This window comes from Prionailurus bengalensis, chromosome A3, assembly GCF_016509475.1.
Source record: "Prionailurus bengalensis isolate Pbe53 chromosome A3, Fcat_Pben_1.1_paternal_pri, whole genome shotgun sequence".
Taxonomy (NCBI): Eukaryota; Metazoa; Chordata; class Mammalia; order Carnivora; family Felidae; genus Prionailurus; species Prionailurus bengalensis.
The window spans coordinates 138,512,141-138,524,877 of NC_057354.1; the positions used below are offsets into that span (position 1 = coordinate 138,512,141).

Here is a 12,737-nt window from a genome sequence, read left to right on the forward strand (position 1 = left end):
TACCGCACACGTGTCCCGACCCTCGGGACGAAAGACCACGCAAGGACACACGTCCTGGCCCGCCTGCTTGTGTTATGCATCAGAAGCCCCCGTGTCCCGCTCCCTGTGACGTACAAAACACTGAAGAGAGACGGTGGTTTCTTTCACCCACCGCCAGGCCTGTCCAAGGTGTGTGGCGCTGGCTGAAAACGAATCAGATGAGGACAAGTGACGTGTTTACTTCTGGGCCGCAAAGGAGGGAACGAGAGAGAAGGCCGTGTGTTTGGTATTTCTCTGCCTTTATGCTCACCTGGACTGGAGGATTTACAGAGAACGGGTGGTTGGTCAGCGTTCCTCTGCGGACAGTCAGAATGAAGAGCGGAAGCAGGCCAGCTCCCGGGAATAAAAGGGACGCGGTGCCTCACACGGACCCCGCCTCCCGGACACCACGTTCGTGAACCGTGGCAGAGTCTCGGGCACTCGGCCACCTGGAGTCTAACAAACCGCTCGCCCGAGGGTCTGGGCCCCGCCGTGGCTCCGGGTGAAGACGACCCGGGCCCCGGGGAAAGGGGTGTCCTCGGAGCCAGCGGTCAGGTCAGGGTATCCGCTCCGGCGGATGTGCTGCACAGGGGCCCCGTGGCCCCAGAAGGCGAGCGTCCTACGCCAGCTTGAGGCACTGTGTATTGAAGCTGTCCCCTTCTTTGCTGGCGACGGCCTCGAGCAGAGCCTGCTTCTTCTGCGCGCTGCGGGAGGACTCCAGCTCGTACATGGTGGTCAGGTTGAAGAGCACGCTCTCGTGCAGGTAGTGCGTGGGGTCCTGCTGGACCATGGCCTCCAGCTGCCGCAGGGAGTCCTTGAGTCTGCCCAGGTAGAGCAGACACACGGCGGCGTTGTTGTTGGCCTGGACGGGAGGGACACGTGCACGGGATCGGACACGGCCGCCAGCCGGTGGCCCCCGAAACCCTCTCCCGACCACCGTGACACCGGCCGACGGCTCAGGACGGGCCCACAGCCGCGAGCTCCTGTGTCCTCTAGGATCTTACCACTGCATTTGTCGGCTCAATCCTTAGGATTTCTGTGAAGAATCTGTGGGCTTCTGCAAAGTTATTCTGACCGAGGTGAAGGAAGGCTCTGGAACGTGAACGACAGGTAAGGCAGTTAACTGGGAAGAGGGGAGAAGCGGGGGGAGGGGGGCTCCCCAGATGCACGCACAGGTATGTGAAGACACCAAAACACAGGCATTCAAGTAGCCAGGGGACCGAGAACAACGAGCGGTTACGCAAATTGATGTTGAAAACGGGGGCAATATGAACAGTACTTTGAAAAACGGGGGAGAAATCTTAAAACCTGTCGCTTGACTGACTGCTGTTTCAGTGCTGGGAAGGGGACAGGAATAAGGAACGTTCTCTAGAGGGGCTTCAGGAAGCGGAGCCTTGAACTCCTGGGACATTTGAGAAAACGTACTTTTGAGAGCTTTATTACCTGTTCATTAAAACCATTATTTTGCCTTGTGGTCCGTCCAACTTCTGCGTCACTTTCTCCACATCTTGAAAATACTTCTCAGCTGTTTTTATGTCTCCGATCTGCTTTGACAGAATTACTGAGTCAGGTCAGGTGACAAAACCAGTAAACGTACAGCCACACAGACCGCTGCCCGATGGGTTAGGCAGGAAAGCTCTGCTCGCCATCACTGATCATTACTTTTTGTAAAAGCGAATCCCATTTAGGACACGACGGAACGTCAACACGTTTATGTCAGAAATGAAGTTAATGTACGCGTCTTATTAAAAAGTCTTAAATGTGAATCCTAGCATAGCATGAAGTAAAAAGGACAAATGACGGTTTTCAGGGAGGCGGCAGAGGAGGACCGCCGCTCGTCTCCCGCCGCGGATCCTAGAAAACACGCACGTTACTGCTGACAACCCAGAGGGCGGGCCGAAGCCCGAAGAATAAACACCAGGGGTGAAGGCAGAGAGGAGGCCACACGGGAGAGGGGGAGGGCAGGAGGGCAGAGAGGAGGCAGGAGCTAAGCCCCCACGGGCACAGAGACGGGTGAGAAGAAGGTGATCACAGCAGGGAGCCCAGCCGGGAAGACCAATCCCCGGAGGGTCTGGCTCTGAAAATCAGAGGGGCCGAATTTTGAGAGTTCTTACAAGCAGCAGGACTTGAAGCCTGGAACTTTGAAAACCAGCGGGCTTGGGCTTGGGCTCTGGGAGAGGAGGGTGATGGGGTGACGGAGAGCTGGGTCCCTGCCCGTAAAGGGCAAGCGGCCCGGAGATCCAGATTAGAAGCAGCGTTCTGAAAGAAGCCTGGGGCGTGAGGGAGGGAGAGCGAGTTCCCGGTCTCAGAGTTCCCGAGGGACTTCTCCAGGAGCAGAGCAGGGGGCAGGCGCCGTCTCCCTTCCCCGCACGCACCAGGACACCTGCACTCACTACCGACCCTTACACCTTGCCCTGCCCCAGTCCTGGTGCCGCGGGTCCCCTCGCCCCGGAGACCGGCTTGCCAACAGCGTGGCCCGACTTCCCCGGGAGGAAACACCCACCGTGTTAAAAACCGCAATCCCCCTGCCCCCGCGCAACAGGACGGGCGTGCACACCGCCCGCGGGTGCTTTGCAGGGTGGCCCCGGCCGGCTGGGTCTCCACAGCAGCTGCGCATCCTCTGTGGAAGAGATCAGTGCCTTTCATCAAAAGTGTGCAACCTGCCTGCCACTTTCAAGAGCGAGAGACGTAGCAGACTTTCCCAGCACGCACACGCACACCCACAGTGAGGCAAAGCGAGGGGAAGGGTATGTCCCAAATGAAAGGGCAGAATTGCGGCAAGAGACCCAAGTGAAAGCTGGAGGCCGGCGGTGCCTTCCAGAGAATTCAGTGATCACAAAGATACTCGCTGGACGTGAGGCAAGAGTGGAGGACATCAGGGAGACCCTCGGCACAGAGAGAAAAACCAATCGGAGATGAAGAACACGATACATGAAATACAAAATACACTAGATGGAATAAACGGGTTAGAGGAAGCCGAGGGGCGAGTTAGCGACGCGGAGGATGGGGTGATGGAAAGTATCAGGCTGAGCAAGTAAGAGAAAGTGCAAAATGGGGGGGGGGACGTAGGGAACTCAGGGACTCCGTTAAGAATCCTAACATTCGCACTGCAGGGATCCCAGAAGAAGAGAGAGAAAAAGCAGAAGATTTACCTGAAGAAGTAGCTGAAAACTTCCCTAATTTGGGGAAGGAAACAAAAATCCCTCCAAGAGGCGCACGGAGCTCCCAACAAAATCAACCCAAGGAGGTCCACGCAAAAAGCAACAAAGGAAACGTGTTACAAGCCACGAAAGAAAAGACGACAGTGACACACGAAGAAACCCCGTAAGGCTACTGGTGGACTTTTCAGCAGAAATCCCAGCCAGAAGGGAGCGGCACGATACAAAGTGCCGAAGGGGAAAATGCGCAGCCGAGAATTCTCCATCCTGCAAGGCCGTCGTTCAGAACGGCGCTTGCTTTGGGAGCACATGTACTAAAGTCAGGACACCACGGAGAAGATTAGCACGGCCCCTGCATGTAACAGAAGGAGAGACGAAGACCTTGCCAGGCAAACAAAAACTGAAGGGCTCATGGCCACTGAAGCAGCCCTGCGGGAAACATTAAAGGGGACCCTTTGAGTGGAAAAAAGACCGTAAGTGAGAGTATGAAAAGTAAGAAACACAGAAGCAGTAAAAATATGTCTGTAAAACTCAGTCAAGGGAGTCCCAAAATAAAAGGATGTAAAGTGTGACACCATATGCCTCAAATCTGGGGCGGTGGGGAAATGAGCAGAAAGGGCTCAAACTTAAGCGACCATCAACTTAACGTAGACTGCTGTATGCAAAAGATGTTATATACGAAGCCAATGGGAACCACAAATCAAGAACCAGTAATAGATACGCACAGAATAAATAAAAAGAACCCAAGTGTATCATTGAAGAAAGCCAACAGATCATGAAAGAAAGCAAGAAAGGATCGCAGAAAAACTTCGTAGCCACCAAACAAGTATTGAAGTGGCAATAAATACATATCTATCAATAATTACTTGAACGCAAGTGGACTGAACGCTCCACCGAAAAGGCACAGGGTGACAGAATGAATAAAAAAACAAGACCTATCCATATGCTACGTAAAAGAGACTCTTCTCAGACCTAAGGACACCTGAAGACTGAAAGCGAGTAGACGGAGAAACACTTGATACAGATGGGTGTTAAGAGAAAGCCAGGGCAGAAATGCTTCTACAGGACAACACAGGCTTTAACACAGACTGTAACAAGAGACACAGAAAGACACTATGTGATAATAAAGGAGACGGGGCTGCTTGGGTGGCTCAGTCGGTTGAGTGACTCCTGATCTTGGCTCAGGTCATGATACACAGTTCATGGGACTGAGCCCCATGTTGGGCTCCGTGAGGACAGCCTGCTTGGGAGTCTGTCTGTCTCTGCCCCTCCCCCACCCATGCTCCCTTCTTTCTCTCAAAATAAATAAATGAACATTAAAAACAATAATAAAGAGGACAATCCAACAACATATAACGATAGTAAATATTTGTGCACCCCAAATGGGAGCAACCAAATACACAAAACAGTTAATAACAAAAAGAAACTGATAATAATAGGGGACTTTATCACCTTACTTACATCAATGGACAGATTATCCAAACAGAATCAATAAGGAAACGGTGGCTTTGAATGACACACTGGACCAGATGGGTCTAACAGATATATTCAGAACATTCTATCCTACAACAGTAGAATACACATTCTTTTCAAGTGCACATAGAACGTCCTCCTGAACAGATCGCATATTAGGTGACAAAGCAAGTCTCAACAAATTCAAAGAGTTCGAAGTCACACTGTGCGTCCTTTCTGACCACGACGCTACGAAACGAGAGATCAACCACAAGAAAAAATCTGGAAAGGCCACAAACACATGGAGATTAAACAACATGTTACTGAACAACGAGTGGGTCAACCAAGAAATCAAAGAAATAAGAAATTACATAGAAACAAATGAAATCACAAAGCTCCAAAACCTCTGGGATACAGCAAAAGCTGTTCTAAGAAGGAAGTTTAGCGCAACAGAGGACTATCTCAAATAAACCACCTAGCCTTACACCTAAAAGAGGTATATAAAAAGAAGAATAAACAAAACCCCAAATCAGAAGGAAGGAAATAGTAAAGATTAGAGCAAAAATAAACGGTATAGAAACTTAAAAAACCCAACAGGACAGATCAATGAAACCAGGAGCTGGTTCTTTGAAGAGATCAACAACATTGATAAACCTCTAGCCAGATTCATTAAAAAAGAAAAAAATTCAAAATCACAAATATCAGAGGAGAAATAACCACCAACAGCACAGAAATAGAAACAATTGTAAGACATGTTATGAAAAATTATATGCCAACAAACTGGACAACCGAGAAGAAATGGATAAATTCCTAGAAACATATAAACTACTAAAACCAAAGCAGGTAGAAAAAGAAAATTTGAACAGACCAATTTCCAGCAAAGAAACTAAATCGGTAATCAAAAAACCCACAAAAAATAAAAGTCCAGGACCAGATGGCTTTACAGGTGAATTCTAGCAAATGTTTAAAGAAGAGTTAATACCCATTCTTCTCAAACTATTCCAAAAAAAAAAAAAAAAAAAAAAAAAAGGATGGAAAACTTCCAAATTCATTCTATGAGGCCAGTGTTACCCTGATACCAAAACTAGATGAAGACACCACCAAAAAAGAGAGCTACAGGCCAGTATTTCTGCTGAACATACACTAAAATACCCTCAAGAAAATACTAGGAAACCAAATCCCAAATCCAACAATACATTAAAAAAATCCTTCAGCGCAATCAGGTGGGATTTATCCCTGGGATGTGCGGGTGGTGGTTCAATCAACGTGAGATATCACATCAATATAAAAAGGATAAAAACCATGTGATCATTTCAGTAGATGCATACAAAGCATTTGACAAAGAACAACATCCATTCATGACAAAAACCCTTAAAACGGGTTCGGAGGGAACATTCCTCAATATAATAAAGACCATGTGTGAAAAACCCACAGCTGTAACATCACACTCAATGGGGCAAAGTGAGAGCTTTTCCCCCCAGGTCAGGAATGAGGCAGGGATGTCTACTCCCACTACTGTTATTCAACATAGTAATGGAAGTCCTAGCCTCAGCAAACGAATGGAAATAAAAGGCATCCAAATTGGTAAGTAGGAAGTAAAACTCCCACTACCTGCAGATGACAGAAAGCCCTAAAGACGCCACCAAAAAAGTACTAGAACGGATAACTGAATTCAGTAAAGTTGAAGGATACAAAAGCATATTGCATTCCTATACACTAATAATGAAGCAGCAGAAAGAGAAATTAAGAAAACAATCCTGGCCGACTCTGTTGGTAAAACATGAGACTCTTGATCTCAGGGTCGTGAGTTCAAGCCCCATACGGGCCATGGAGCCTACTTAAAAAAGAAAATCCATTTATAATTGCACCAAAAGTAATAAAAAAAAAAAAAAAACCACCTAGGAATAAACTTAACCAAAGGGGAGAAAGACCTGTAACTCTGAAAACTAGAAAACACTGATGAAATACAAATAACACAAAGAAATGGAAAGGCATACCTCACTCATGAATTAGAATAAATACTGTTGAGATGTCTCTACTTCCTTGAGCAATCTATGCATTTAAGGCAATCCCCATCCGAATCCCAACAGCAGTTTTCACAGAGCTGGAACAAACAGTCCTACGATGTGTATGGAACTACCAGAGACCCGAGTGGCCAAAGCGATCTTGAAAGATCAAAGCAAAGCCGGAGGCACCACGATTCCAGACTTCAAGCTGCCGTCACCAAGACAGTATGGGACCGGGACAAGAACGGCCACACAGATCAATGGAACAGGACAGAAGACCCAGAAAGAAACCCATAGTTATATGGCTGATTACGACAAAGGAGGCAAAACTATGCAACGGGAAAAGGACAGTCTCTTCAACAAATGGTGTTGGGAAAACCGGACGACAAATGCAAAAGAATGAAACGGACCCCTTTCTTACACCAGGCTCAAAACTACACTCAAAATGGGTTAAAGACCTGGCACCTAGAAAATTGCACAGGTAGTAATCTGACACTGGCCACAGCAGCTTTTTTCTAGACGCATCTCCTGAGGCAAGGGAAACAAAAGGAAAAATAAACTCCTGGGACAGCATCAAAATAAAAATCTCTTGCAAAGTGAAGGAAACAATCAACAAAACTAAAAGACAACCTATGAGTGGGAAAAGATATTTGTAAAAGACACAGCAGATAAAGGGTTAGTATCTAAAATATGCAAAGAACTTACACAATTGAACACTCAAAAAAACAAATAATGCAATTACAAAATGGGCAGAAGACGGCTTCGATTCTGTGTCTCCCTCTGTCTCTGCCCCTTTCCCACTCACACTCTGTTTCTCTCTCAAAATACATAAACATCAAATTTTTAAAAAATGGTGCAAATATATTCCTCCAAAGAAGACCTACAGATGGGCGTGGTGTCTGGTGACAAAAATGACCCCGTGAACGTACTGGTGTTGCCTTAATAAACGGCCCCCTCGTCTCTTTTCCGGGAGCCCCCTGTCTTCTGCCAGCATCCAGGAAACCCACGGCCAAGTGCATAGTTTGCAAAGGGGACAGAACTTCAGAGCCCTCCCAGTCACTGACATCAATCCACAGAAGCCCAAAAACGACACGAGAAGGAAGAAAACGAACACACGCGAAGACGACAGAAGGGCGTTTATGTGTCGCTTCCCCTCGGGCCCCGCGCGGCTCGAAGCTCTGCACCAGACTTCTCTCTACCTGACTCGCAAGGAGCCGGAGGCCCTGTGGGCTCAACGCTGTCTGCGCCCTCGGCTGGCAAGTCTGGTCCCTCACAACCTGTTCGCTGTGTTTCAAGTCCCGTTGACGAGAACCATGTCGCTGTGTCTATATTGTTGACTCCGCCGAAGTTACCGTAGCTACTCGTGTTTATCAAGCCTTCAAGGTGTGGTGGGCGCCCAGCCAAGCGCTTCAACACACTCAGCTCTCGATCGGTCACATCCATGCTATCTATTATCTCCATTTTTAACTGAAACATATTTGACACACTGTGTAAACGTAAGGTGTACGGCGGGTTTACTTGATACACCTATGTGGTAATGATTTAAAAATCAAACATAAAAAAAGGCAATCGAAATTTTTGCAGGATATCCAGCAAGCAAATAAACCCAGACTTGATAACCCCAACCCACTTATTTGGAGAAAACAACAGATAGTAAGTGGAGGAACCAGTTGAGACAAAGTGCAAACAGAATTATAAACGTAAAATGACAAGTCACTATGGACAGAAAGGAAACTGCTCGTGTTGCAAAAGGGCATCAGTTCACGGAACTGTGTGCAAATGTACGTGAACGCAGGGACCAGACAGGTGACCTCCTGGGACACCTGAAATTGCCCAGATGGACCCCGGAGACAGAGAAAATCCCTGGGGCCTGTAACAGTAACACATTAGGGACAGTGATCGGCGTCAATGCTCACAAACACCAAGTGCTTGGCACAAGCATTTCTTAGGTGAATTATCCAAACCTTCAAGGAACAGAGAATTCCAAAATAATCCAAAATTTGCCAGAGGACAGCGAAAGAAAGAAACTTTCTAACTCACTTTTGTGAAGACGGACGACACATACCAGCGCTTTTGAGAGAAGTGCTCGTGCACGCGCGCACACCTGTGAACACGGTGCCTGAGAAGTGCTCGTGCATGCACGCACACTTGTGCACTTGGAGCCCGAGAGAAGTGCTCATGCACAAGCACACTCGTGAACGCAGAGCCCAAGAGGAGTGCTCGTGCACGCGTGCGCACTCATGAAGCGGAGCCCGAGAGAAGCATGCCTGTGTGGGGCTCCCCCACCGGTGTCCTTCGGACGGACGGACCCCGTGTGTATTTCTGCAGCAGAAACCAGGGCTCGCGGCCTCTCTCCCTCTCCTTGGCCTCAGCCGGGACAGCAGGCTGGGCTCCCTCCCACCCTGCAAGTTGGGCAAGAGGCGGCCCTGCGGAGGCGCAGGGTCCCTGGAGGCCTTGCCAGTTTGCAACAGTGAGAACCCCTTGTCCCAGCGGCTGGGCACCAGCAGGGCCACCGCAACGGCCTCGGGAGGGCGCCTGCTGCCGTGAGATGTGTATCAGCTGAAAGCCATGGGCTTCTCCTGTTTACTCCGACCAACTTTACTTACGGAAACACGGGCTGGAAATCCATCTAGAAAAACCATTTAGCCCAAATCTTTACGCTTATATATAGGAAATATTTTCATACCTAAAACATATTTTGAGAGCGCACATACTGAATGGGGGAGGGGCAGAAAGCGAATCCCAAGCAGGCTCCGCGCTCTCGGCACAGAGCCCGACGCGGGGCTCAAATGGGGAGATCGTGACCAGAGCTGAAACCAAAGTCGGATGCTCAACCGGCTGAGCCACCCAGGCACCCCCCCCGCCCCCACTTTAAAACCTCTCAAACCTCCATTTCCGGAAGGGGCTGACCCCCCAGATTAGTGCACACATGCCAGTAACGGTGACACGCCGCTGCCGCTATGTCCTGGTTCCCTCCGGCAGGTGCTCCCGCACAGTGACGTCCCCGCCCCCAGAGCCTCCGGGCAGCAATGTCCCTCCTCCCCCCCCCCCCCCCCCCCAGTCCCTGTGCAGCCCTGAGCCTGAGCCTGGCTCCTGCTCCCTCTGCCCTGCTGCGAGCCAGGCAGGATGAACAAGCAGCCTGCACCCCGCAGGCGCCTCCTGTCCCCACGGCCCCCGACCGTCCTTCACGCCCCACTCCCACCCGCGTGGCTGCCCCCGCAGCACGCTGGGCGCGCCCCACCTCCGGAGGCCCCTGAGCCGCGGCGTCGGAGGACTGAGCATCGCCTTCGCCGCCGGTCCCGCGCGCGCTGCCGCGGAGGCCGGTCTGCCCACATTCGCCGCGCTCTGCGCCGAAGGTTCCTGCCTGGCCACCGGCCCCTTCCGGCTCCGCGCCAGCGCCGTGGACACCGGCTCTCCCGTGAGCAGCTCGTGGGCCCTTGGCTCCGGATGTCACCAAGGCACAGAAGGCACAGTCTGCGGCCGTGAGGGACGGCACCCAGGACCCCTCCACCACTTCCTCTCCTGCCGCTGAGACAGATCACAGCCCAGAAGGACGGAGTGGGGGCCTTGGTGTGGAGTCACCGTAAAGTGTGAATACACACTTCCTCTGCGTGTGCACGTGTTTCACCGCCCTTCGGTGGACCATGGGAGGGCTCCCTCAGAGTACAGAGCACCTCCCATCGCGTCTGCACCCTCCCAGTGCCTTCAGGAGCAGAGACCCCCGTTCCACCTGACCCTCCCCCCAGAACAACCGCTCACCTCCTCTGCATGGACGGCGGGGGCTCTCAGGAGGCTGTGCAGCAAGACTGGGGGCGAGAAGGGGCCGGCCCAGGCGCCTGGTGTGTGGGTGGGAGGCCAGCGGGCCTGCTCCCTACAGACTGCATCTAGAACATTCTGTCCTGACCTGTGTGTCTAAGTCCGGTCTTCCCACCTGACTTATGTGGGACTTATCCCATCTATGTGATCAGCGCACAAACTGAACAGCTAACCGTTTGCTCATAACGGCCATGAGGTCGAGCCTCTTGGAAAGAATGGGGGTAGCTCCTCACAAGTACCATACATTCTGTTAGGAGACCTAATGCAACGTGGCACCAGTCTGGCCCCTGGGTATCCGCCCACGCACCTTCCTTTGTGGCTTAGCTGTTGCTGGCCCGACAGAGGGTGGAGCGGTGCAGCACGTGAGACACAGGGCAGTGTAGCGCCCAGCCGTGTGGTATTCTCCAGAAACTTCGTTCCACTTGGCTACACCTCGTCTGGTCCCCAAATGTCCTGTTTCTGCACTATTACGGGTCAGGGCCGCATAACAGAACACCATGCCAGGCTCCGCCCCCGGTGACCGTCTCTCATCCCACCAAACACGTCCTTAATGTGAGCTGAGGCGTAAGGTTAGACACGAGCACACACGCCGGCAGGATGGCTCTGGGGCTGGAACGCGGACCACGCGGCCAGGAGTCGCGCTCACGTCCCCCGGCAGCTTGTGGGCTCCCGGCCTGTGTGCGTCAGCGTCTCTAGGGAGCTCCCCACCCCGACATCCTGGGGTTAGCCATTCTCTGGGGCGGCTCTGCCTTTCGGTTGGTGGGAGTGAGGCGTGCCCCACTGCTCGAGGCCGGCGGGAGGCTGAGAGGCACAGAAACCCAGTAGACCACACGTGTCCCAGGCCCCGTGTGCAGTCCGATCTCTGCTGAGATCCCCGACTCGCTATCTCACAGAGGGGACCGAAGCCCAGCAAGGTCACATGACCCGCTCAGAGCCACACGGCCCCGAGCTGGCTCCCGTGGCCTGTCTTCTCCCACTCAGCTCCGGGGCCGTGTGCATTTATTCTCCAAGATGCCTTGGGAGAGAGGTCAGGGGAGAGCTCATCGAGGGGTCCAGGTGACTTCACGGTGCCCTAGAGGACAGGCAAGACCTGCAGAGGCAGGCAGAGGGAAAGGGAGCCCAAGCAGGGAGAAAAGTAGGCTGCAAAGCAGGAGTTAGTGCCGAATCTGGGAGGGCCCTGAGCGCGGGCTTCAGGCGTGAGCTTACCCGACAGGTAAGCCATGAGGCGCCAGCAGGGGCTCTGACCGAGGATGACAGAAGGGAGCGGCATTTCAGGAGGCTGAGGTCTGGGGTGGATGGGAGCCAGCCGGGGCTGGAGGCCGGGGCAGTGCCACCACTCGCACGTGCCCACGCTGCCTCTGGGCCCCTCTGGGGGGCCGAACGCAGAGACCGGAGACAGGGGCCCTCAGGCAGCGGCCGGGTCTGGAGGGGCCGGTCCCAGCACCGCTTCTGAACCCGGGTGCGGATGGGCGCCTGCTGGGGCGACCGTAAAGAAACCAGAGCTCGGCAGCGAGCACGCCGGCCGTACAGGGCACGGGCGTCAGGAAGCAGGTGAGGGTGCAGGGCAGGTCAGGACAAAGAGGCATGGCCACCGGGCCCTAGGACGCGCTCTTTATCACAGGGGTCCGGAAAGCTCTAGAACTCCCCACGAATTCAAGCCACCGTGTGGTTTCTCCCAGGGAGACCTGTACCGTGAGCCCTGACTGTGCAGCACGGACTCCCCGTAGAGCAGGCGGGAAGCTGTCGCGGCGCCTCAACACTGGCAGATCACAGGACGGGCTACGGGAGGCGCACGACCACGCCGGCCCGGAACAGCAACGTTCCACCGGGAGCCTCAGCTTCCGAAAGGGCTCTCCCGGGTCTCCGAGCATGAGACCCGCTCAGCGGCCGTCCTCTCTCCTCTCAGATCCGGATGCATCAGGCAGCACGCTGACCCCGCCGACCAAGACCTTACCTGTGCCTGCCTTTCCTGCTCGGCGCACGGATGCGGTAACAGATGACCTGTCCATGGAGCGAGGCCACCTTTGAGCAGCTCCGATGGGAACGTGTCATCAACGGTGAGTCCTGCCATCTCGATTTCTTTTACAAAACCAAAGTTCACACCGTTGTTCTTCAGCAACAGAAGTATCAGTGACAGGCGTTTGATAAATAGTCCGAGGTGACAAGGTCTCCCGGCCACGTGGTGGGGACTTCGGTGAGTCCAGTCAACCAGCTTCCTGTGGCCTGTCTTCACACTGGGGGGGGGGGGGGGGGGGGGGGGGGAGGTGTTCCTGACCGCAGTCACCTC

General features: G+C 52.6%; 1 protein-coding gene across 1 annotated transcript in view; it reads right to left on the reverse strand.

Annotated features, from left to right (window-relative positions):
- Positions 1 to 257: 257 nt before the first annotated feature.
- The window catches only part of TRAPPC12 (trafficking protein particle complex subunit 12), an 83,226-nt gene continuing 70,746 nt past the window's right edge, over positions 258 to 12,737 (reverse strand). Inside the window, exons 10-12 of the mRNA XM_043604638.1 lie at positions 1,462 to 1,562; positions 1,023 to 1,110; positions 258 to 880 (exon numbers count right to left, since the gene is read on the reverse strand). Of these exons, the coding sequence (XP_043460573.1) occupies positions 638 to 880; positions 1,023 to 1,110; positions 1,462 to 1,562 (432 nt within the window). The 3' untranslated portion in view covers positions 258 to 637. The remainder of the gene's footprint in view (positions 881 to 1,022; positions 1,111 to 1,461; positions 1,563 to 12,737) is intronic.